Source organism: Gymnogyps californianus, chromosome 3 (genome assembly GCF_018139145.2).
Source record: "Gymnogyps californianus isolate 813 chromosome 3, ASM1813914v2, whole genome shotgun sequence".
NCBI classification, from domain to species: domain Eukaryota; kingdom Metazoa; phylum Chordata; class Aves; order Accipitriformes; family Cathartidae; genus Gymnogyps; species Gymnogyps californianus.
The window spans coordinates 60,085,522-60,109,877 of NC_059473.1; the positions used below are offsets into that span (position 1 = coordinate 60,085,522).

At 39.4% G+C, this 24,356-nt stretch overlaps 1 protein-coding gene across 3 annotated transcripts in view; it reads left to right on the forward strand.

Annotated features, from left to right (window-relative positions):
• Positions 1-24,356, forward strand: part of TULP4 (TUB like protein 4) — a 124,621-nt gene that overhangs the window by 59,883 nt on the left and 40,382 nt on the right. For all 3 annotated transcript variants that reach the window (XM_050894467.1, XM_050894469.1, XM_050894468.1), the window contains exons 2-3: positions 13,420-13,548; positions 13,865-14,026. In XM_050894467.1, coding sequence (XP_050750424.1) covers positions 13,420-13,548; positions 13,865-14,026 — 291 coding nt within the window. The remainder of the gene's footprint in view (positions 1-13,419; positions 13,549-13,864; positions 14,027-24,356) is intronic.

The following is a 24,356-nucleotide window of genomic DNA, read 5'->3' on the forward strand; positions in this document are numbered from 1 at the left end:
TGTTTTCAGCACAAATCCAAAACATAGCACCATACTAGCTACTGTGAAGAAGATTAACCCTATCCCAGCCAAAACTGGCACAAAAGGTGTGGGGCTTTTTTTTCCCTCAACAAAGGCATCAGAAATTATGCAAATGAATAAATTGTAAAAAAACCCACAACACTGTTTGTAAGGAAAATGCAGAATTGAGGGCAGGGAGAATCAATTTACACTGCTACTTGTGTACGTGGTCTAGAGTCCTTCTCTGGAAGTATCTAATACATAGAGATAAAAGACTTAAACATGGAGAGTGTGCCAGCCTGAAGAGTAGGAAGAAGGCTTTGTGGTGGGGGGAAAGCTGCAATGGCTTGGTATAGAAGGCTTGGTAGCACAGACATGGACAGGCTTTTAGGTAGGGTAGCACCTGGTCACATGTAAACTTACTGTTTGAAACAGTTGTTTTCAAGATGGTAACTTGCTAACTCTTTAAGGGTGTTTGACAGAGATGTAGAAATTGTCAAGTCAACACCATTGTTTAAATATTAATACCTTTGCTTTGAAATAAAATGGTAGACAAGTTTCCTCTTTAATTTAGGACAATTTTCACTTTTGGAAAAATTTGGTAGCTACCTGCCTCTGCTTCTTTGCTGTGCCTAGCCAGATTAGTTCTCATTTTATTGAAAATCTGAAAGGAGAGCCAGTTGCATTGAGACTTTCATATGGCAGGAAAGAGGGAAACGGTATCTGGATAACGTAGAGGCAGCACACAGACAGACGTGCTTGCCTAAATACAGTTCATTCCTTCACAAGGTTTTTGTCTTGGTCATATTCCAGATGCTTGTCGACAAGCAAGTGACTTGGGATAGAAAACATCTGCTTATTTTGCCTGATGAAACTTTCTTAAGGATTTTGCTGGGGAAAAAAAGAACAGAAATGTGTGTACTTCTTATTGCTTTTCCTCTCTCTTTTTTGAGTGAACTGAAGGATAAACTATCTAAACTATAAAAATTACTTTCCAGTGATGCAGTGTTTATAAGCTAGCTGGCTTGGGCTCTTGGATACAGATCAGACAACTTTCATCTCTAGTCTGTGGTTCATATACTGGCTGGGTTGTTAAAGGTTGAATATTGTTGCTCTTTGGTCTCTGAGAAGCAAGTCAGTTTTAGCTCAGTTCCTTGAAAACTGCTTTCTGCACCACAGGTAATCAGTATTTTTGTTAATATTTGCATTAGATGAGGTCAAGTATTGTCCTAGACAGTCAGATGTGTGTTTCCTATCACCCTTATGGCCAATGATCTGGTAGTCTCACGGAGACCCTTACAGCCCATTAGGGTGCCCAGGGATCACATTCCCAACCTATAGTTCAGCCCTCTCGAGTGCCTTGAGCGAATACAGTAATTTTACAGTTCTGTAGATCTAGCCTTCCCTGCAGTGCTTCCCTAGCCTGCTTTTTGCTTTGTCTTCAAGGCTAAAAACTTGAAGGACTGTCCTTGTTCATGAACTGTGCAGTACCAACAACGTGAGGGTCTCTTCTGGTTGAGGCTTCTTTATGCCACAGTAGTAAAAAGGAATAGCAGTGATTTGTGCTTTCCAGGGTTGTCCACTTTGCCTGTTGTGATCCTTCTATCTGAGTAACTGATTGAACCCCTTATTTATAGCTCCCTTGTGTTCTCTGGAAAGTCAAACAAGTAAAATTATTGGTCACTTGACTAACTGCATCATGGTACAGTTTTTATTTCATGAAGAAATAAGAAATGAAGATAAAACGGCTTACAGGGGTTTGCTCTGAATACAGTCTGTGCAGAATTGCAGGCCAGCCAAAGCAAGGATGGCATTTTCAAAATCTGCTATTTGGCATTTCTTAGAGTATGGCATTTCTTTAGCTAGTGTTCACATTGTCAGTAGTTTGTATTGTATCAGTTTCAGATTAGGTGGGCCAGTGCGTCTCCAGCCTGAATCAGAGCCTCCATGGGGGTAATATATATTAACAAAGTAATTCTTGGTAGGTATCTGTTGTCTTATTTATTGTAATATGCTAAAATGAATGTTTTGCCTGTAAATATTGTGATTTTTAGTTATTTGTATTGTTAATTTAGATTCTCCTTTTTGTACCTTTCTGTCCTGAGAGGTGCAGGTGCCAAGTGGCTGTGCTGCCCTTTCTGCATTCCCTGTTTTACTGCACGCTCCCTCCCTGGCATCATTAGCCTTGGAAGTAGACACTATTTCATTTTCCACTTTGTTTTCTATGTCCACCTCAGCAATTATACAGTCGCCTCAATAGCTGCCCCAAATGCCACTAGCTGAACATCGTATAAACGAACCCACTCAGGGGCAGCCGGCAGCCAGGGGGTTCAGGTGGTGGCCTCGTGGTGGAAGTTAAAGCAGGTGTCCTATCTTTGCAAAGTAATGTGGTGGAATTTCATCGTTCTCACAAAAGGATTAGGGATGCATAGTCTCTGTGCGTCATGCAAAGACAGTCCAAGCAGCCCGACAAAGATTACACAAATGCTTTCTTTTCTCAGTTTCTGTGACTAGTTTATGGTCACTGATATTCCTCAGATGACCAGAAATGTTCTACAATTGCGTGTAATTCACACAGAGGTCTTGTGGTTGGACTTGATGATCAGGATAACGATAGTTGAGTATTTCTTTGGGAATTTGGGATAGTAAAGTAGTCCCACTTCAGCAGTGAAATGCCCAGCTATACCATTTGTCTCCAGTCCGCCTTATAACTCACCTTAATTAGATTAGTGCACAACTATTATCATCTGGGAAATGTTAATAGATCTGAAGTGCTGATCTGTGCTCTTACTGAAGTTTGGATTATTTTTGCTACCTTGTGTTTGAAAAAAATAATTAAGGTTGAACTATTGTAGCTGTCAGAGAAATAATCACGCTTGGACCACACTTTTTGACACTTGCCTCTGAATTTTAGGGTCTTTTCTGTTTACATTGCTGACAAAAATCAAGTTTTTACTGCAGTTCTTAAAGGATGAAGTTCATCTCTGTGGAGAGGGCTTGCACAAAGCTTGTGCTACAGTCAGGTCCCATATAAGACTTGTCTGGAGGACTGTTACAGTGATTTCAGCTAAGCAGGTGCAAGCTAAGTTACGGTCTACCCTGTAAAATCGTCAAGAGAGTCATTGGCCGGTGTCTGATATAAAGTCTCTACCACAAATGCTAATGATGATGTTCAGAAACCTGGAATAATGTTACTTAATTGCCATGCTGTTTGAGTTTGAATATCTGATGAGCGAAAAATTATCTTTTACCTTAGTATATTTGATATAGACAGACTTAGTATATTTGATACAGGCAGATCCTCAGTATGTCGTCACGAGAGACCATTATTTTTCTGACACTTCTCAAGATAGACTCCAGAAGGTGAAGAACTTGTGTTGCCTCCTTTCTCTGTGTTAACTAGCACACTTCTATAAAAAAACCTTTTATATTAAATTTTTATGAGTTTCCTTTAAAGTTTCCTAGTAGTGCAAGTGGGTTTTTTTCTTGAATGGTGTTCTTGTGCATGTATATATACATGTAAAGTTATAAAATTATATTTCACTATTATATGAACACTTGGTCAGGAATTTTTAACCACCGAACTGGGAAGATCGAGTATAAGGGGGAGTGCCTCTGTCATAATCACTTCACTGACTTTTTCCAGCAATTCATTAGCCTGGGGGTATTCCCAAACAAGATAGCATTTACAAGGTAGAAGGATAGTATAGGAATTCCTAAGTAGCTGCTGTTGAGAAAGCAGAGCAGAGCTAGTTCATTTTGAGTAGGAATGGTTTTCAATAATGTTTATTGTTATCCTGTCTCCTCTGGGTTTTTTTTGTAAATATTTGGATATAATACATGGTTCCAAACAGTATTTTGTCCTTGATTGCATATTTTTAAAAAGAAGAGACAGAATAAAAGCCATAGGCTCTGCTATAGGGTGTCTGTGTCTCTGCATCCAATATTTTTCTGTATTTTTAGCCAGGAAAAAAAGACAGAAAGAATTTTAAATCTGTCTTACGTGCAGTGTTGTGGTTGTTTTTTTCCCCCCTCTCCTTGGAACTTCTAACAAAGATGCACATGGTCTCTGAATTCATATATGGTGATGATGCATAGGTGGATGGCAGTGAGTGTTATTCTTGTTTTTAAAGCTTGAGGTTCATTTACACTGAGCTGCTTTTACACAGCCCAAAAGTGAATGTAAATGTGGAGGTTGTAAAATGGTCCTGATTTATACCATCTGTAATGTAATTTTGTCAGACCATAGTGAAATGAGCATTAGGCTCAGGTACTTTTAATTTAATGTAGGCTAAATACCAGAGAATTTTAAATCTGGTGCTTCTTTTCTTGTGGGAAAATATTTGACCGTAGATGCTCGAACCCAAGCTTGAACCCTCGAACTGTGCTAGCTCTGCACAGTTATTGCATGTGTCTTGGTTTTAACAGCAATGGACCTTTCCTAATGGTGCTCATCAGTGATTTGCTAGAGAGAGGGGGGACTATTTTGCTCTGGGTATTTTGATCTTAAAGCAAAACGATTGTTCATCTTTAGCTAGAATAGTCGTCTCTCCTTTCTTTATTATGGTGTTTTTGTCTGTACGGAAACTAGAACAAAGCAAAATCTTTCTTCTTATAAAGGAAGATGATGAAAGTGCTATTTTATCCTTTGCTTATCCTTATCAACATTCAGTTTTGATTTATTTTTAGTGAACTTGGGCTTGCCTCTGCACTTCTAGGGAGTATGTATGGGCAGTTAAACAGAAGTATCTTGCAGGAATGCTTAAGGACAGGAAGACCATTGATAGGAGACAATGGTAGTAATGTAGATGCTATAAAAGAGTTTCCCTCACTGGAAGTGAGCATGGCATAACTCTAAAAAAGATTTCTCTGTGGAAACAGTTACCTTTTCTGTGAAAGAGCTTTTGGGACTTGAGCATCCTTGTGCAGGTAAGGGAGTCAAAAGCAGACCATACACCTTATCACTGTCACTCTGTTGTCTGGGAGATGTGAGATGAGCAGACCTCCACCCGTTTCCCTTCCACAAACATAGTGTGCAGATATCTCGTGCATATGGGTGATTGACTTCAGGCCTTCAAGCTTTTCATGCCTTAATTCTTTTCCTTCAGATTATACCCAACTATTTTCTTCAATAGCCCTTGAAGGAATAGTTAAGAAACTTATTCAAATGAGAACTGGTAGCCAGATACCAACATCTTGTCATCCATGTTAGGTTCATATTGCCTGTCATTTCTGTTTCTCGCATGCAACTTCCAGTTCTGACAAGTGACCCATCAAAGATCCTCAGCTGCCCAAACACATTTATTGGGTATACCTTGGATACAGCTAATTTCTGTTGGTTTTTTTTAGATGTCCTCTGCAACTGTAGTTCTTTGAAGCCACGATTAAATGTGGTGATTCCAAAGTGAAAAGAGTAATTCCTTTGGAACTGGCCGTGAGCCACTTCATTCGTAGGAGCGTAACGCTTCTTGTTTGGTACCTGTGATGGGTATTGAGGATGCTTTCCTCTAAGGTAGGTGATCACATGGCATATTTTGTGTTCTGTGAACATATGAAATGGTTATGTGGCAAATCCTTGGGATAATAGACTTTGGGGGTGTATTTCTTAAAATGAAGTGTATGACTTAAGGAACGTAAGGAGATTTGTAAAGCTTTAGAGCCTTTCTGAGTCCTCATCTTAGCAGTTTACTATCAAGGCTCCTAAATGTATTCAGTGAGATGTTGACAGTCTAGGTATTTTTAAGATGACATCTTACTCACACTAAGTACATTCCCTCCTCAAAGTAGCTATCAAAACAAGTATTTCTTGCAGTTGCCTATTTGCCAAAATCATCCCTAGAGCTTTTAAAGGTCAGACTGCCTTCCATTGGGGATTGGATGCCAACCATATGATACCTTTCAAAAATAGGTATATGTGGTGTGTTGGATGCCAACCCCAAGATATCTTTTAAAAATAGGCATATGTGACGTTCATCTGTGAAGCAAATAGACAAAACTTGCTGGGGAGCATCAACACTCTTCCCAGGGGGTGAGCAACCACACTATTACTTGCAGAGGGCACCAGACGCTCACACGGGGAGCGAGTGAGTGCTGGGTGAATGATTGCCTCCCCTCTGCCTACTCAGAAGGATACTGCTGGTAAACTGCACTGCTGCTACCTGACCTTTTCTCTTTCTGCAGCTGAGCAGGTGATCTGAGTCTTTGTCAGCCTGATGCATGCTCTGAGCATTATGAAAACAAACGCCAAGGAGAAAGGGCAAAAAAATTAGAGCAAGCATATTGAAGAAAATGGCACAGAGCTTCTAATGTATCCCTACATTGTACTTACCTTTAGACCCTTACCTGAGGTGTTTGAGTTAGGGATGTAGTTGCTTTGGAGTAGGTTTTCACATGAAGGCCACAGAGAAGTCTGTGATCAGAAGAAGGTACAGAGTTGGACCTGCACCTTTCAGGTCCGTTAAGGTCACCACCTTATTGCTGGTCCAACCTTACCTCTGATTTCAGTTAGCACAAGGTTAGGTCCCCAGCTGACACAGATGTCATGCTTAGCTTATTGATAATGTTATACCATGAAATCAGATTTCCAGTTTAAAAAAAAAAAAAAAAGGCTGTTCAAATTTGGTCCTTGCATGGATTTTTTTGTATTTTTAAAACCCCATAGTTAGTAGCTTTTATATCATCTCTCACAAGAATGTTGTTATATTTGTTTAAATAGTATATATAGAAATTGAAGCTCCTTTTCAAAGAGCAGAAAAAGCAAGATGACAGCTGCTGGCAGAGTAATACACTTTTTTCAAGGAAAAAGTAGGATCCTGGGATAAAGCAGCAGACCTCTAATGTATGAGTGGCAGTGGAAAGCACTGCCCGCAGCAGCAACCAAACCCCCCAGGGGCTGTGAGCAGCTGCCATGCCATCAGCACACATCACCACTGACCACAGCTTCTCCCGCAGCAGGGGTAAGGGTTATTAAAGGACATCCACCCCTGAGATATCTGGAGGCTACGCCAGTCCTTCCAGGAAGAGGGTTCATTTTCTTATTATTTAGACTAAAGAAACATGAAGAATTTGGATGGTGTCTTCTGTCTCCAAGAACTCATTCACCGTTCATTTACCCACTATGTAACATGCAGACCCTATTGTGAGTTGGCAGTTTTTCTCAAGAAATGTAGACACTGACTGTTATAAATTTGCCATTCTTTAGCTGCAGCACAATGTTTGTTATTAATAGTAGTAGTTTCTTCTTAATAATAATTCCTTGATGGATATCGTACCTTGGAAACTGACAGCTCCATATGTAAACGAAGCACTTCCACCCGGGTGTAATGTCACTGGAAACAAAAAGTCAAAGCTCCGCGGATGTGGGAGAGACAGGGAGTGTATCATTAAAGCATGCAATATAAGACAAGTAGGATAGGAAGATGGGTGTGCCACCCCAGGAGAGGCAAACTAGCTGTCTACCATGTCTGCTGATTTTTTGTCTAGTGTTATTAGTAGGAAAAATACTTACGCGATGCTCTTTGTCTGCGTGATTGAATTAGTTCGAATAGAGAGAATTATCCTGACATTATTGTCATGGCAAGAAATGAAGGTCATAAGTGAAGATGACAGTAAGAACAATTGCAAACAATCTGTTTGCAGCATGTTTGCAGCATGAGAAATTAGGAGAGAGAAACTTGAATAGCGTTTATTTTAAAAATTCGAATGTTTAAAAAATAGTTTACATTTCATTGAACTAAACATATGCAGAACTGTTTAGAACCAAGCATTGGTTATAGGTGAAGTATAGTGAGAAGCATCAGCTTGTTAACTGCAACCCTACTGCTTATTCTGGGCACCTGTTGTCACTTTCAAATTACATTTTAGTTATAAAAATATGGTGTAGTTAACTAACTTCAAGTCAACAAATGTACAAAGTTAGCACAGTTTCCTCAAGGATTTAATAGGGATGTGTGTTCCTGCACGCACCCATGTTATATTTATGTACTGTATATACACATTATACATGTATATCTATATCTCTATATATTATGTAGAGAGAGACACTGAACTGTATTAGCAAATAAAGGTGGTTATTGGTTTCTCTGGTCCCTTTACTTTTATGTTTCATTTCTGTTCCCTACTGTACACTCGTATTTTTCCTTTGATAGATATACTTACCCATCTTTTCATCTTTGTTGCCATTAATAAACCATAATGTGTGCCAGTGTGCTGCACGTACTATATGCACGGATTTCTCTATACTTGTAACCATGAGTGAAGGTCAATCTGTTTATCAGGGGATTGCATAATAGGATTACTCGATACAGCAAATAGGTGATGCTCAGTGATCCTAGGTAGATTGTCCAGTTCCCTTTTCCAGTGCTTTGTTTCAACCCTTATATGTTCCTTTAAAGACTTAAGTACTTTCCTAAAAGCACAGGATTGGAAGAAGCCTTCAGATAGACTGAGTCCTGTACTCTGCTACTGTAGGCAATAGCTTAATCTCCTTTCTTAGTTTTTCTATTTCTGTCCTAGGAACAGTTAGGTCTTTTGCCGTCGCTGCTTGGAAGGTGGATTCATATCAGCACTTTCAATAGCATTAGAAACGTAGCATGATTTATTAGGGGGGAAAAAAGGCCAGCAATTCCATGGAATGTTTAGTATTGTGTATGCTCAGTGCAGTTCTAATGCATGACATCCTGTGCACCCTGCCAGAGATGCCTAGTTCACTTGTAGTTTCAGAAATGCTCATGCCAGATAAAGGAACGTGGCTCTCCAGGTGTAGCAAATTGTGCTGTAATTAAATATTTGCCATCACGTATTCTCTACTCTCTATTGCTGCGATAGTCCATCTGCAAGCAGATCTTCATAGCATACGTGAAAATGAATGCTGGAGAAGACCTCTATCTTTAGAGCATATGCCTGCTCCCCAGTAAAATGCATGGAGGATCAGAGATTAAAAGAAATGACTCACTGTGACTCACTACAGTGTATCAATAATAAAATCTATCTAAATTTGGTAAGGAACTCTAGGAACTAATTGTCCTAGTTATTTACTTGTTTATTTTTTCTAGATGTTTGTCCCTTGCCTGTATAGCAATTATGTACCGTGTGTTTTAGGGACTACAGAGATAAGATTTCAGTAATGACTGTTGTATGGTATTCTAGATGAAGGACTTCTGCTCTTGGAAGATTGATGGGTATCATATTTTCAGTCATCTCCTTCAAAAACTAATGAAATTAGGAATAACAAAAGCTTTGGATTTTAGCGGTCTTGTATTGTGTTAGAAAATGTGAAAAAATTAATAAAAGTGTCAATAGCACGTATGGAATTTAAATCACCAAACCTGGCTTCTGTTGGGAAGAGGTCACATTTACTATAAATCACATATTTGCTACTCCAAAAATTGCAGTTACTCAAAATTTCTTGTCTAAGATTTTAACAAATAATAACATTGCTAGCTGCATGATGCTCTTTCTGTGGCAGTGTCTTTCTAAGAAACTTGATGATCTTTCGGGCCAGGGACTGATTGGACTTTGGTTTTTTATTTGCAGTAGTGGACCAAAGAGCATTAGAGTGGATGAAAATGGAAATTTTAAAGCATAATTTAAGTGATCTTAAAAAAAAAAAAATTATTGTCTGTTGTTTTTTCAATTAGAATAATACAGAGGTTTCCTTTGCCACAAGACAAGGCCTTTTCCAAGTGGAGCATCTGTGAAGATGAGAAGTACGGGGAAATAACTGAGGTTCATAAACTATAATTTATGTTTGCACAATATTTTTAATTGAGAAATGTTATCCATTATTTATTTCTTTATTAGTCCGTAGTACTGGAAGGGAATGCACGGGTTCCTCTCCCAAAATGTTAACAACATTTTCCCTTCAAATTTTATATGTAAACAAGTTTTTTAACATTGAGGGTAACAAATCCTCACATACCCTTAATTTGTCATGAAAATAGTTTTTAAAGGTTTTATTTTTTGCTGATTCTACTGTGTTTACAGCATTATACTATGCAGTCAGTTCTTGGGGAGAGTTTCTAGCACCTTTAGGATTAATTAAATTTAATTCCTGAAAATCAAGTTGACAATTAAAACAGAGCTATTGAAGATGCTGAATGTTCCGCTTTTGAAACAAATTTTTCACCACTACGCATCGTATAAAAAGGAGCTAAAAGAAAACATAAGACTCTGATTCAAAAGCTCATTGAAGTTCATGGAAAGCATGCTGTTTGGGGGCAATATATTGGCCTTTACATTGTACTTAATATATTAGGCCAGGATTTCCTTGAAGTTTTATTCATGGGAGATCATTTCCTGTGTGAGATATCAGTTTAGAAGCTGATTAATGTCTGTGATACAAATTTTTTCTAGAGTAGATTTGCGATTTTTATAGTATTTAAAAAAAACACAAACAACAAACAAACCAGATAATTAGGCAATATACAATGGCTGTGTGGAACATGAATAGTCCACAGACGACTTTCTTTGGCACACCAACATTTCTGTTCTTTCAATACAGCATAAAACAGTTTAGTCCTTCAGTACCTGTGTGAAGATGCTAAGTAGGAAGCAGAGAACCATAAAGGCAGAAGTAAAAATGGATCCCCTGTGAGTTGAAGCTGTTAGTGAAAGTAACTATGGGTTAGCAATAAAATTCCTCTTTGCAGAGCGGTGATTCAAGCTTATGCCTTATTTAAGTGTGCTATCAATGGGGCATGTTTTCATATGCTTTACATTTTAGCCAACATAATAGCCAAAAGTAATTTTAATTCTTAGGGCAATACTTCTTCCTTTCTTTATCTCTTCTTCAGTATATTATGAAAAATGAAATAAAATTAAATTGGAAATATTCAAAGCAGTTGTGGACTCAGCACCTGTAGTTGGATGTTAAATGTAAATGATGGAAGCATCTTTAAAATGACCTCATAAAATGATAACATTTACTTTGTGTTTAAAGAAGTTGAATTTTCAAATTACAAACTTGCTTCCTTATAAGCATGTTATCAGAAGGCATATAAAATCATTGTCTCACTTTCATTTGTGACTATAAAGCAGTAAGTTTATTTTGGAAGTTACTAATTTGTATCTAATTGGGACAGAGGGAGGGATGCTGTGGTTAATCTTGTTTACATTCAAATGTACCCTTGGATGTTTCATCAAATCCAAAGAAAAGACAGTTTGTACAGAATTTGAATCAAAAGGTATCTTCAAGTTTTAAGAAGATTCCTATTTAAAATAGAAAACAGACAAACCAGACCTGTTGTCACTTTGCCCATAATTCGTATCATTAAGTCAGCTGGTATGTCTAATTTATAAAATCATATGCTTGTCTCAAATCTTTGCCAGACAAAACAGGGCAATTTTAAGACAGATAGTAGCACCTTTGATGGTGTTAGTTAAAAAACATGTTATTTGAACTATTATTTTTATCTTGCGTTCCTAAATTTTCTCTAGCGATTTATTCTGTATGATCTACGAAATGTCCAACACGGGCACTGTCTACGCATTAAAGGTCTGATTTTCAGTGGTGATAAGTACCTTCCGCTCTATTAATACTCATTGTTAGCCTTAGTGGCTCCCAACCTTAAAGGTTGGGATGAATATTTTTCAGTGTTATCCTTGTGTTACGTATGGGGTTTTCTTCACTTCTTTCATAATACTGTTAGGCATTACTGGCAAGTACAGTTATGTCATTGTTGCGTTTTTGCCTCAGGGTGAATGAAATGATAGTTTTGTGCATGGGAGTTACACCAAATAGAAAACAAGATTTTGAAAAATCTGTGCTATTCTTGTTTAGATGGAAGGGACAGAGTGAAACTTCTACCAAAGTACAGCTGCTTGTATTAATATGTTGGAATATTTTATTTACTGCTCTTCCAAAAAAAAAAAAAAAAGCAGTGACTGATATAATCCATCTAGCGGCATGATATGATCCGCCCGACTGGAGACAGGCCTTGTGACTTGGAGTGCAGCTGCAAGGTTATAATCAAGCAGAAGCAAGTGTTTTTCTGCAAAATCTCAGTGGGATTCTTCTTAGCTGCTTAACAACAGAGGGGTGGTTTGTCATGCTTGCTTCTCCCCATAATCTTCATGTATGCACGAAGAAACAGTTTTCTTTTAGCTGTTGAATCGTTCAAGGGTTGATGCCTCAGGCTGGCAAGCTCCACTGATGTTCACGTTCTGAAGTTCTGACCCTTGACAGTGTGAATAAATATAGCACTAGCTAAATAAGTGCAAGATCATCTTTTTACAGCTGTCAAGTTTAGGTGTCGGGTATGCATATTTATATCCTGATTCTGAAAATGACTGCTGATTTTGTTGTGAAGCGAGGTAGGTCTGTCTGCTTAGACCTCATCTTAGGACTGGGATCTTTAGGAGCATGAGTCCATCTCTGTAAACAGCAAAACATATTTCAGGAAAATCTCTTTCTGACTCTTTTAAATGATTAATTATCTATTTAGATTTATGAAAAAGCATCATTAGAGCTGGATGCCCATTTAGTTAAAATAACACCCTACTGACTGACTATTTAATATATGTTCTCTTTGTATATGCCGTGTCTCTGTAAAGTAACTGGGGGGAGTCTCCTTGTGTATGAATGTAAGCGTCCCATATATATCTGCACGTTTTTGAAGTAAAACTAATTTGGAAAAAAGTTTTTAAGAAAAAGTCACTGACAGAAGGTAAATGGTTTTACAGCTAATTTCTGCTTCAAGCACTAGGATGACATGTTTTTTTCAGTTCTATGCTGAGGTCTCAAGAGATACTGTATTTGTTAATTGATATTAATTTGAGAGAGCAATTTGGTAGGTTTAGACTTGATTAGATTCTCCAGAAAAGCCCAGATAGCTCTAATGCGGAGAGAAGAGCCTAAAACTGCTGTGTATTCCTTCTGCACTCAGTAGCAAAGCAACTTTTCAATGAAATTTCTAGTTTAATAATTTGGGACTCTCAAATTTTTTTTCATGTCACTATTGATATGAGTATTCAAATTCAATCTGATACCGGTGCATGCAACTTCATTTGAAGTCAGCAAAAGGTGATGATTTGACATAGAGTCTGACAGTCTCTGAGATGATGGTGGGGAAAATCATCTGAAGGAGTGTTGGATCGTCTGTACAGGGCCTCCTGTTTGCTGTTTCTTTAATGAAGTTCTGCATTCCAGTGTACAGTATCATTTTATTGAAAGCATGCGATGACTTCCAAAAAGGCCTGACGGTGAGAGATTGTGCATTTCCTGACGGCCATGACAAAACGATTCCAGCTGTTCTTGAGAGGCGCCTAATGCTGTGCTGAAAATTGCTGTTTTGTACATCTTCTTTAGGATTTAAATGCGGTGATGTTTATTTTGCAGTATTGTTTAACTGGTTCTTGTTAAATAGTTGTTAACACAACACACAGTTTTGGTAATGCTGTTTTTGTTTGTAATCTTTTAAGGTTGTGCTGGTGAGATGGAATGAACCATTCCAGAAATTAGCAACCTGCGATGCAGATGGAGGAATATTTGTTTGGATACAATACGAAGGCAGATGGTCTGTGGAGCTTGTGAATGATCGTGGGGCACAGGTTGGTATGCATGTTTTCTCTGCAGTTGAGAGTGATCGAGTCCTCAGAGGCAAAACGAAGAGGACAATGAATGGTGCTTTATACCTTTTGAAAAGCACAGGAGAAAATGAAACATTTCTTTATTGGAAGGAATATGCAAGAATTGTCACATAGAGACTTTGCAAGGACGGTTGCTTTATCCAATAGCTGTGACATCAGAGCTACAACTGGGCTAATAGTTGCCCTGTCTAGTTCTGTGCAGTGCTACCTTTTATTAAAACAACAAAAAATTCCTACATGGGCCATATATCTATTTTCTTGTCTTTGCTGTGTTAAGGTAAGCGACTTTACATGGAGCCATGATGGGACTCAAGCACTTATCTCCTATAGAGATGGATTTGTGCTGGTTGGTTCAGTCAGCGGACAAAGACACTGGTCTTCAGAAATAAACTTGGAGAGTCAGATCACCTGTGGAATATGGACTCCAGATGACCAACAGGTAATGGGGCTTTTAGAGGTATTAACTGTGTTGCATTGATATGCTATAGAATACACCTCTTACAATGTTGTTAAGTAAAATGGCACTTTGTAAGAAGAGTTTCCCTCAAAACTGGTGCTCCCACAGATAACAAAAATTTAATTCATCCTGTCATTCTGATTAGACAAATATGATAATGTACCAAGTTACCTATCATCACTTTTCACCCCGATTCATATGCAGTCTTATTCAAAGTTAGTTGTTTGAGACAGGAATCTGTAATTGTACCCCTAATTTGTTGATATAGCTATCTTGAAAATGCATTTGAGCAGAGATACAGCCTGGACTAGTAAACATCTGACTGGTCATTTCTGTATACCGCTGTCCAGTCTGCACTTGCAGCAAAAGCAATTCCAGTGACAGATATGGTTATGTTTGCCTTCACATGAGCAAATGGATCCAATTGATTGAGTGTCAGAGAGACCTCTTAGCCTTATGCAAACAACGTAATTTAAAAGAAGGCCATTTTTCCAACCGTTGAGTCCAGAACTTGCTGAGCTTTGAAAAAGCCAGTTAAAAGATTCTTCTTTACTATTTTTCTAAAGAAGCATATGGTATTGGTCACGTCACCATTTATAGTGGGGCTTGAGCTAGCCCATTGGTTTCACTTGCAGAATTTACAATGGCCCTTTGCCTTTCACTGTTGAGCTTACTAGAATGGTCTTTCCTTCCACATGCTTGCTGTCGTTTTGGTTAATGTGTGTATAATATAGTACTGAAAGAAATGATGGGGGTAGAATAGTGCAAATAGAAACTGTGGAAGAAATTCTTTACTGTGAGGGTGGTGAGACACTGGAACAGGTTGCCCAGAGAAGTTGTGGATGCCCCATCCCTGGAAGTGTTCAAGGCCAGGCTGGATGGGGCTTTGAGCAACCTGATCTAGCGGAAGGTGTCCGTGCCCATGGGAGGGGGGTTGGAACTAGATGATCTTTAAGGTCCCTTCCAACCCAAACCATTCTATGATTCTGTGATCACAACTGGATTATTTTCCTTCCTTCATTTTACACCGCCATGAAAAGGTGGTGGTTCAAGACTCAAGGTACCACTGACTTTAATTTAGAATACTATAAATCCATCCAAGATAGAGTTATTTTGGGAATTGCTAGTGGAATATAATAGCACTAATAATATGCATTTCTGCAGCAGCATCTAATAATTTTAGGGTGCTCTGCAAAGAATAATGAATTAATTATTGCAACACTGCTCTGTAAAGCCAGGGAGTCTAACTGCATCTTTTTGAATCTGGGGAAATGTAAATCTTGACAATAAATAATTTACTCAAGATCAAGAGGAAAAGACAAGCAGCAGAAGTAGGAGGGGAAACTAAGATCTGATAGCTCTCAGTCCTGTGTTTTAAATATGAGGCTATCCCATTTGTGTGATACTCAGTTGTTGCTGCTGTATTTGGAAATATCTTCACTTGAGTGGTTAATTTGGGGTGACTGACTGCCTCTAATTCAGTTTAGCCAATATGTTTGTACTTTCTAATCTGGATGCTCCGTAAGTGGTTATTCCAGGAAACAAACACTTGTTCAGTGTCCAGATAAGTGCATTCGAACATAATGGCCAATTCCAGCTGTGTGAAAATCGCTTGCTTGAGTTACAGGCTCTGCTGCTGACAAACTCACTGAAATAGAGACCAAAACCAGCCACGAGCTTGATGTTGCTCTGCGCAGTTCTCCTAACTATGGAGTTTGCGTGTTAAGTGGTGATGGATCTGTGTACTGTTCTCCAGAGTTGGTGGAAAGAAGCGATCTTCTAAAATGTATTTAGATGTATTTGCCTCTGCAAGCACAAGGACGTATGATTCACTGAGGTACTAGGCGAGAGACTACGCTCACTTGAAACTAAAATAGCAAACCGGAGGGGAAGGACATTGCATATATTACACACAAATAAGCACATATGGAAATGGATACCCTTACTAGCTTATCTCCTTATCTAATTTCTCTCCTAATTTGTATCTGTACAAATGAGAAGAAAATATTATTCTAGTCTAGAGTAGCTTCAGCATCTTCCCTATTGCCTAATGTAATCTCCTTGTCAGTACAGTGGGTGAAAGAGAAATGTCAACATTTAAATTTATATTTTCATACTATTCTTTTTGTCACCCCTCTGGCACCATGAAGATTGCTAGTGAAAGTATTCCTGGAAAACGTTACACTCTACGGTCCCATGACCTTTAACGCAATTAACTTGGAAAGTTACATTTCCAAGGGGAATGTATTGTTCAGTATCAGTTTTCTATTGTCCTGATAAAAATTTGCTCAATATAGTCTGTCTGTTCACCTCACTCTTCAGTTCTCTTAACTTTCTCCCTCAGCCCTCTGCTGCATGCATCCTCCTCTTTTCTTCAAGTCTCATTTTCCATCTTTTCTCTTATCTGTCTATTTAACACCAGTAGGCTATCACCTCTGTCACTCCTCACCACGGCTCTGTGGCAGCTCTGCAAGAGGAGGCTCATTTCCTACCACCATGTTCCTGTTGAAGGCAAGAAATGGTTGGAGCTACAGTATTGCCAACCATCATCTTGTTTGACAGAGCATGTGTGGCCTCTGGGTTTGTGTCCTTGCTGTGCAGTGACACAGGCTTGTAAGTAAAGCAGCTGAGGTAGTGGCTGATGCCACCTGTGGTTGAAATTCCATAGTTAACGCTTCCCAAAGTCTTTTGAGAGCCTAGAGATGGGATGAGAGCTAGAGAGATGGCCAGGGTGGAGTACAGTCCTGCTGCAACTGAGCATATAGTAGTATCTTTTAACTGATTTGGTACGTACTTTGCCCTGATGAAGTTATTGGCTGATTTTATTAATACTAGATGCAACTGTTCTGCATTTTCTTTTAGGAAGAGAGTGGTATCATTCTTCCTGTGGCTCTGTTGTTTTTCAGGATTTCTTGAGCTCTCCTCTGTTGGGGACAAACTTACTGTGAGTCATAGGACAGTTGATACAATCTGGTTGACTGCAGTGCTTTCTTTCTCAGCATAATATGTTGTCAGATGATCTTCTCATAAAGGTCATTGGCAGATTTTTACTGTGGTTCACACCCAGGCCTTGAGTGTGGACTTTAAGCTATAGGCTTCTTCAGCTAATTCAACACATAGGCCTTTTGATTGTGATTCTGCATGTTTATTGTAGAGGACTAGAAATTAATTTTCTCACTTCATTGTGTGTCCGTAGTCCTGCTCATTAAGGTGTTTCCTGCTCCTGTACACTATAACCAGAGCACGCGTCTGGCCAAGGCAGAGCGCCCCATTATACCAATGGCCTCTTGAGGATAATAAGCAAATACACGCAACAGGAAGACTTTACAGGACTGGGTCCTCTGTATCTCAAGCAGACTGCCATACGAGGGTTAAACTTGGACAAATGGGATCACTCAGGAGTGTGACCTTCCTCTCACTGTTTTGAAATGTTTTTTCCGGGACTACAAGAGGCTGTAGTAGAGCCTGCTTCCTTGGGGTCGTGTGGAGTATTTTTCTGGTGAGAAGGCTCACATAGGATCATGTAGGGATGAAAAGTATATTTGAAAAGAAAAGTAAATTTGAAATATCAGAGAATGCTGTATCCTGTCTTGAGACAGTTCTGTGGTATTGTACCATGCTTGTTTGCAAAGAGGGAGTGTACATACCAAGTAGATTGAATGACTTCCCAAGTGAGAAAAACTTGAGTTTTGTCTAGCCAAAGGGTTTAATTATAGAAGCAATGTCAATAAGTAATTGAGGATTTTTCTTAAGCCCACAAGTCATATAAAATATCTTTCCAGTGCTTCATCTCCCCTCCTGTGTGCTCGCTCAGCTCCTAGTGACATTTTTCTATCAACTTCTGCTGGCCTTGGGCCATCCTCTCCCTCTCCTTCTCCCAGATTTTACCTATTAAAGAGGCTTATCTCTGTTCACGATGGAGAAAGGCATAGTGTCAGAGAACTGGGTGAGAACTGTAGAGAGGTCTGATTATCCTCTTGTTTATAGCAATATAATGTAACTCCCTGAACTTCCCTGGGGTTGTTTCTGTTGCTGTTTCTGTGTGTGAGAAGGGAATCAGAAGGAAATCACTCTCCAATAGAGGGAAGCCTTGATGAAAATGAATGAATATATTTTAATTCCTGGATATCCCAAGAAATGCTATTAATCTATATTTGTTCCCTGCGTCTCAACTAGCGTAAATTATTAGACTTTTCTGACAGCTGTAAGAGCCCATTTCTGTTTTTCCCTCCTCCTCTTTCCTGTTGTAAGCTTTTATTTGTGGAAATTCAGGGACTGGCCAGGATTCTCTTTGGCCAGGACACGACAGACTACAGGTACGTGTGAACTTTGCCAGCACACTTCCTTCTGTTTGCTTTGAAAACAGGTATACAAGCAGTTAGCTAATTTGATTTGCATCCTGCTGGGTACAACATTAACTATTATATGTGGTCCCATTGCAATGCAACATGCGTTAGTACTAAGAATGTGTAAATACAGGCCCCAAGTTTCAGCCTGTTCTGTGTCTAATCATAAAAAATTCTGCTCTCGGTGGAAGAGAAAAGCAGCACCGCGTTAAGAACAGATACTGTCTGCACTGCAGGGTCTTACAAGACACTGGAAGAAAGCGATGACACCAGTAGCAGATGAAACTGCTTTGTCTCAAAATGCAGGGTGCGGGAGGTCTGTATGTTGGGGGTTTTTTAAATCTTCTGTAGTTTGCAGTAGCTGTGCAGGAAGGCAGTTTCTATGCTGTTAGTCACTCCTGCTCCCAGCGCTCGCCATCCCTACTCCCATGGCAACCACAGACGCTTCAGCATCTTTTTCCCTGACAGGCACGAGGCAGGGCCAGGCTTCAGCTCCTTCACCTTGCCTGCAGGCACCCTGCCTGCAGCACTTCAGGGTAGAGCCCGGGACCCAGAAAGGAGCTTCACATGAAGTAGCATGCTACTTTCTGGGTCCAGCGGTGTAGTCGGGTGGGATCTATGTGCTAGTACAGCACTTGGTGCCTTACATGTCCCTAATGGGATCAGCACTGTGCTGTGCCAGGTGGCTGCCATGAGATAGGAGCTACGGCACAATTCTCACCAGGAGGTAGGAGCTAATTAACAAGAAGTGCTGTCAAACGGTTACTGGTGGCACCATGCGTTTCATGAGCTTGCCTCTCAGGCTCCTTGGTTTTGATGTGGCTTTAGTCCCTGGCAGGAATTTTAACTAATAAATCCATTATAGTAGAGTCTGCTTTTGGATCCCCCCATTTTCATCTGTGGACTATGATTTGCAGTTGCTACCTCCTTTTCAGGGAAATAGTTGTTCTGAACAACTCCTAAGCTGAAAGTAGGGATAGTAGCCTTACCTAGCTTCCAGAACATGGCTTAAAAATAAGGAAATTATAAGTGTTTGAAAATGTTGCATCTGTTTGGGCTATGATGTCATCTTCTCACCTACATCCTCTTTTGCCTGCTGCTCTGGAACGAGGAGTTTGTGCTTCCATTCACCCTACCGTTTTGGTTTTAATCAGGTGCTGTAGCGCACGTCTGATTCAGGCAGTCCTTGCTATTGTGGTAGTCACACTGATCAAGTTTAATTATGCTCAGACATCTAGCTGTGTGAAAAAAAATCTTGGAAGACAGCCTTCTAATGAGTTGACAGAATGATGAAAGGGAGCTACAAACAGGCAACTGGGGCAGTATAGGGAAGGCAAATATTTACATTAATTATTATGAATGAAAGGAAGGAAGGACAAAATGAAAAAAATTACAGCCTGTAAAATTTGAAAGTGTAAGCAATTATTTTGGTCTTTATTATAATACTTCTTGTCCCAATTAAGGATCTTTACAGGTTCACGTAGAGGAGCCTTTAAAATGCCAGGGAATATCTATATTTTTGTGTCTTAACATATAAAAATGCATTTTTTCCCCATCAATTCTGGGTGCAGAGACTATCAAATGACCTTACATATATGTTTACAATGACTAGGGCCACTCAGAATTGCACTGTAAGGTACAGTCTTTGAGGAAGAACTGAAAGACTTATTTTCATTGATGGATGAATTACTCAGATTACTGGGAAAAATGGCTAGAGGCTTTTTATAGCGTTGAAGAAGTCATTAATTAACTAGGCAGTTTATTCAGGCCACAAGGACTGCAGACAATGGTTAAATCGCATATAAGGATTTTAACATTGCATGCTGCATAATTGAGTAGTACCATTAAAATGCAAAAAGAGGACAGGGGAAGGAGACTTCAGTTGTCTTTCAAGATAAATCCGCTTGTTATAGAAAACAAACAGATAAACAAAACCCACCACAGCTTAACTGTCTTTAATATTTTGGACTAATTTTAGAAGCATTTCAAACCTTTGCGGCAGACTTGCTATTAAAATTAATGATTTCTGCTTGCTTGTGCTAAGGGTTCTGTGAATGTTTACTATCCTATTGCATCCTTTTATAGACAAAATATGTGGGTTTTTTATATATACTTAAAATGTTTAAATGTTTTTGCGGAGACTTTGTGTTCTTGTTTTATATATTTATACATGCTGGAAGCCAGTAACACTTTGTTTTTGTTCTTTGCTTGGTGACTTGATTTTTATGATGCCACATAATAGTGACAGACAGATTTTGTGTGAAAAAGTAATGTGAATTTTAAGTGCTAGTTAGCCTTTCTTTCTCCTGTCTCTTTTTATTATGTTGTTTTAAAGCTGCATTATGCAGCTATTTCTGAAATAATAGATTTCTTTTTTTTTTTCTTTTTTGGTGTCTATACATGGTTTTATTAGCATTGTCTTTCCTTTGCCTTTTTGTCTCAAGTAGGTTTTCATGCATCATTCTGCTGAGAATATGGCTTCCAAAAAGAAGGAAGGAGAAGAGTTAAATAGCTTGGTGCACTGTGCCTTTTTTCAGTTGTGCTCTCTTTTTCTCACTAGCAATGAGCAGCTGCACTGCAGATTTCAGTACTCAGATGAGGACTTTATAGTTTGCCTTGAGTTTTGGGGAGGGTAGACAACAAGGATGTTCTCCTTGAAGCCTCCAGGGTTCATTTGCAGCTTCAGGAACCGTGGCATCTCTCTGCGGGTTTATTCCAGACAAGGTTTTTCCTGCCAGAAACCCTAGCCAATACTGCACAGTTACTGAGCGGGTAATTGAAGGAGTGGAGCAACAAGGTGGTGCTTCAATGTGCTTTCTTCTTCCCACTCACTTCATCTGTGTCTTTCCTAATCTTTCCCTTGATGCTCTTCATCCAGCCTGTAGTGGCAAGACACTGAGAGAGCTGACGAGATGGTGCCATTTGTTCTAGTCGTGAGGGCTGTAACATGGGGGATGTTTATGGGCTGACAGCATCATGGCTTATGTTTTCTCAGTAGCTCTTGCAATGTTTCATGTCAACACTGTTTCAGATGAGTCTTGCAAAGAAATTTTTCCCTTAATGACTCTGTCTGAAAGGAGTAGTACAACTGTTTTAATGTTTTGCTCATCCTTGTAGACAGGATATTTGATGTTTGTTACTGTGAAAAGCGAATGGCTGAATGGATTTCTGCATCCCCTTGGATGCACAGTGTGCTAGGACGTACAGATTACCCTCAACAGTGTATCTTGTAACTCTTTACCTTGATCTGACATGCCACTCAGGTCACAATATCCTTATTTTAGTTGACCAGAATCTGGGGTTTTTTAAGCTCTGCACACTCTCCCACGTCTTACCCTCCCTCAGGAAAGGAAGGATGTCAATGGCAGTGACAAATCAGAGATGGAGGGAGAGCTGAAGACTCGTTGTGCTATTCAGTTAATGTGTCCACTTAGCATTTTTATACCCAGTGCTGTCTTACATTTTTGGAGCATCGGTGTTTGAGTCAGCAAATTAAAGATGAGCACAAATAGAAACACGATCAGTCTCTGTGTGGGAAGGGTCAGGAAGAAAGAAGTCATTTGCCTCTCCTCTCACCTTGCTGGCACTTGTACAGAAAGATTTTCTCATATAGCCTGAAGTCTTTAGTTCTTTGGGACAGGGAGTACTTACTTGAAACTGTGCTTCTGAAAAGTTCTGTGTTATGCTTCAGCTGTGGGGCAAATAGTAAGAACGAGGATTTGCAGTGCACCTGTGCAAAGTAGCAGCACATACTTATGCTACTTTTTAGGCAGTGCAGGGAAAAAATGGAACCTCCTGCAGGAAGCTGCTCTCTTTCTAAGGAGAAGTCATATGTAAGGTAGGAAAATTGCTTTAATTTGTTTGTTCAGATTTTGAGTTGGTCAGGAGAGGGCATGTGAGTGGAAGTATAATTCTTACAGAGGAAAAGTTCTCCAAACTGTGAAAGTATTACAGCATTTTTCAGAAACAGTCTGTTATTCCATTGCCAGAGCCACTTGGCTGAGAATGCTTTGGCCCCAGGACCCCTTTGGTTCATCCAGAGCTTTGTGGTCTTTACAGTTCAAAAGAAATATAGCTGTCAGAGTTAATTTAAACTTTATTATCACTGGGACTTGATCCGTCGATTTTTTGGAAGTTGGTAAGAAGACCAGGAGCCAAATGGGGTCTTGAACTTGGGTCAGATGTGTTCAAGCCTGTGAATAGTCTGAAACCTTGGTGCAGGGAAGGAGGATTAGAGGGATTGAATCTGGAGGAGGAGATTTGTGGATTTCTGCGCTAGGTCTTGTCTGGGAAAGCAAGGCCAAGTTTCATAGTAAATTGGAGATGAAAGGTGGTATTTTTGGAAAGTGATATCACATGGTCTTTCCATTGATCTGACAAAAAGAGATAGTATGCCAATGGAAAGTGGGAGCAGTATCTCTTTGTTCTCCAGAACCTTTCCCATCAGTGTTTCATCCTGCGTGGATTCAACTTGAGCTCTCTGCAATTTGTCTAGGAGCCAGTTTCTTGTTGGTGTTCAGACGTTGAGGGATTGTTGGCGACTGCATCAGCTGAAAAGGGATTAATCGTTCCCTGCTTTCCTTGCTTTTAGGAGACAGTCATTCTTCTTCAGTGCCTCATTTCAGTAACAGTTTATTACTCAGCCTGTCTCCATGTTGACTCAGTTATACTTGACCTCACCCATTCTACCTATTTCCTGATCATGCTGAGTTACCGCTCTCTGCCAGCACCCGAGACCTAGAAGGAGAATGCAGAAGTTGAGGGGCTGGCTTCCATTGGCATATAGCTTAACCCAAGGGCTTATTGATTTTATATTACAAAATTCAAAACAGCAAGGACATTGCTTATATACTGCTTTGTATTTAATTTTCACTGGTGGGGAGTGCAGTCCTTGTTGCTAAGTAATACCATTTTCAATTAGGAGAAAATACTAACCACAAAACCCCAGCAGGAACTCTCAGACTTCTAAAACTCTGAAGGAAATTTTAGCTTCAGCAGTCAACATATCTTTCAGGAAATAACTAAAACCTGGCTTGGGAACAATGCAGGAGACTGCCAAGTGTTTCAGTTGACTTCTTTGCCTGATTGAGTGGTTGTTGGTAAAACTAATTGCATTTTCCCACCTAACAGTACCAAATAGTTGGTTTTGTTGCTATATATAATTGGATATATGTGAAGAATATGTGTTTTCATAGACATGTGTGCACTTTCCTGGCAGAGTTTAGTGAGAAAACAGAAAACGGAGCTGCTTGAAGAGTGTTCCAGAGTATTTCTGCTGTGGGAGCTCAGTGGTCCAGGCTCAGAGTCCTGTCTGTGTTAAAAGCTACAGAAGATATTCTGTAGAAGGTGTTCCAGCTGCTGGCTTTTTGTTCATTTTGCGTACTACTTTGAATGTGATTTGAAACCTGACACAAGTTTAAGAAAAACACACAACTCTTTTCCACGTCTAAAATAAACTGAGGCATATTGTCAATTCAGTAAACATTATATAGAAGGGCAATTCTTTTGACTTAAAAATCTAATTGTTATAGGATGCTTTCTTGAAAAATGTCTCGAGTCAAGAAAGAATATAGAAATGTGTGTGCCTGGAAATACACAAGTCAGAATTAGTCCAGGTATAATTACAGGGGCATATAATAATCAGTCTTTCTGTGATTTGCCAGAATTGTTTCAAATAACGTTATCTTCACCTGGACAGTTGCTTCCATCCCAACATGTCCAGAGTAGTTGCATAGCTTGAGATCTTGGGTTTGAGACTACTTACATTTTTGACTCCTGAAACGGTGTGCAAGGCTGTATCTCATTTACAGTCATTCAGCTATGTTATACTATTTTAGAGAGAAATAAAGCCAGTGCAGTTTGAATCCCCAGGTTTTAGTATTTCAATATTTATTAAAGGGATTTGTCACCAAGATCTCCAGTGTATTTACTTTGTCTCCTCATTTGAGGGCTTTGTAATAGTTGTC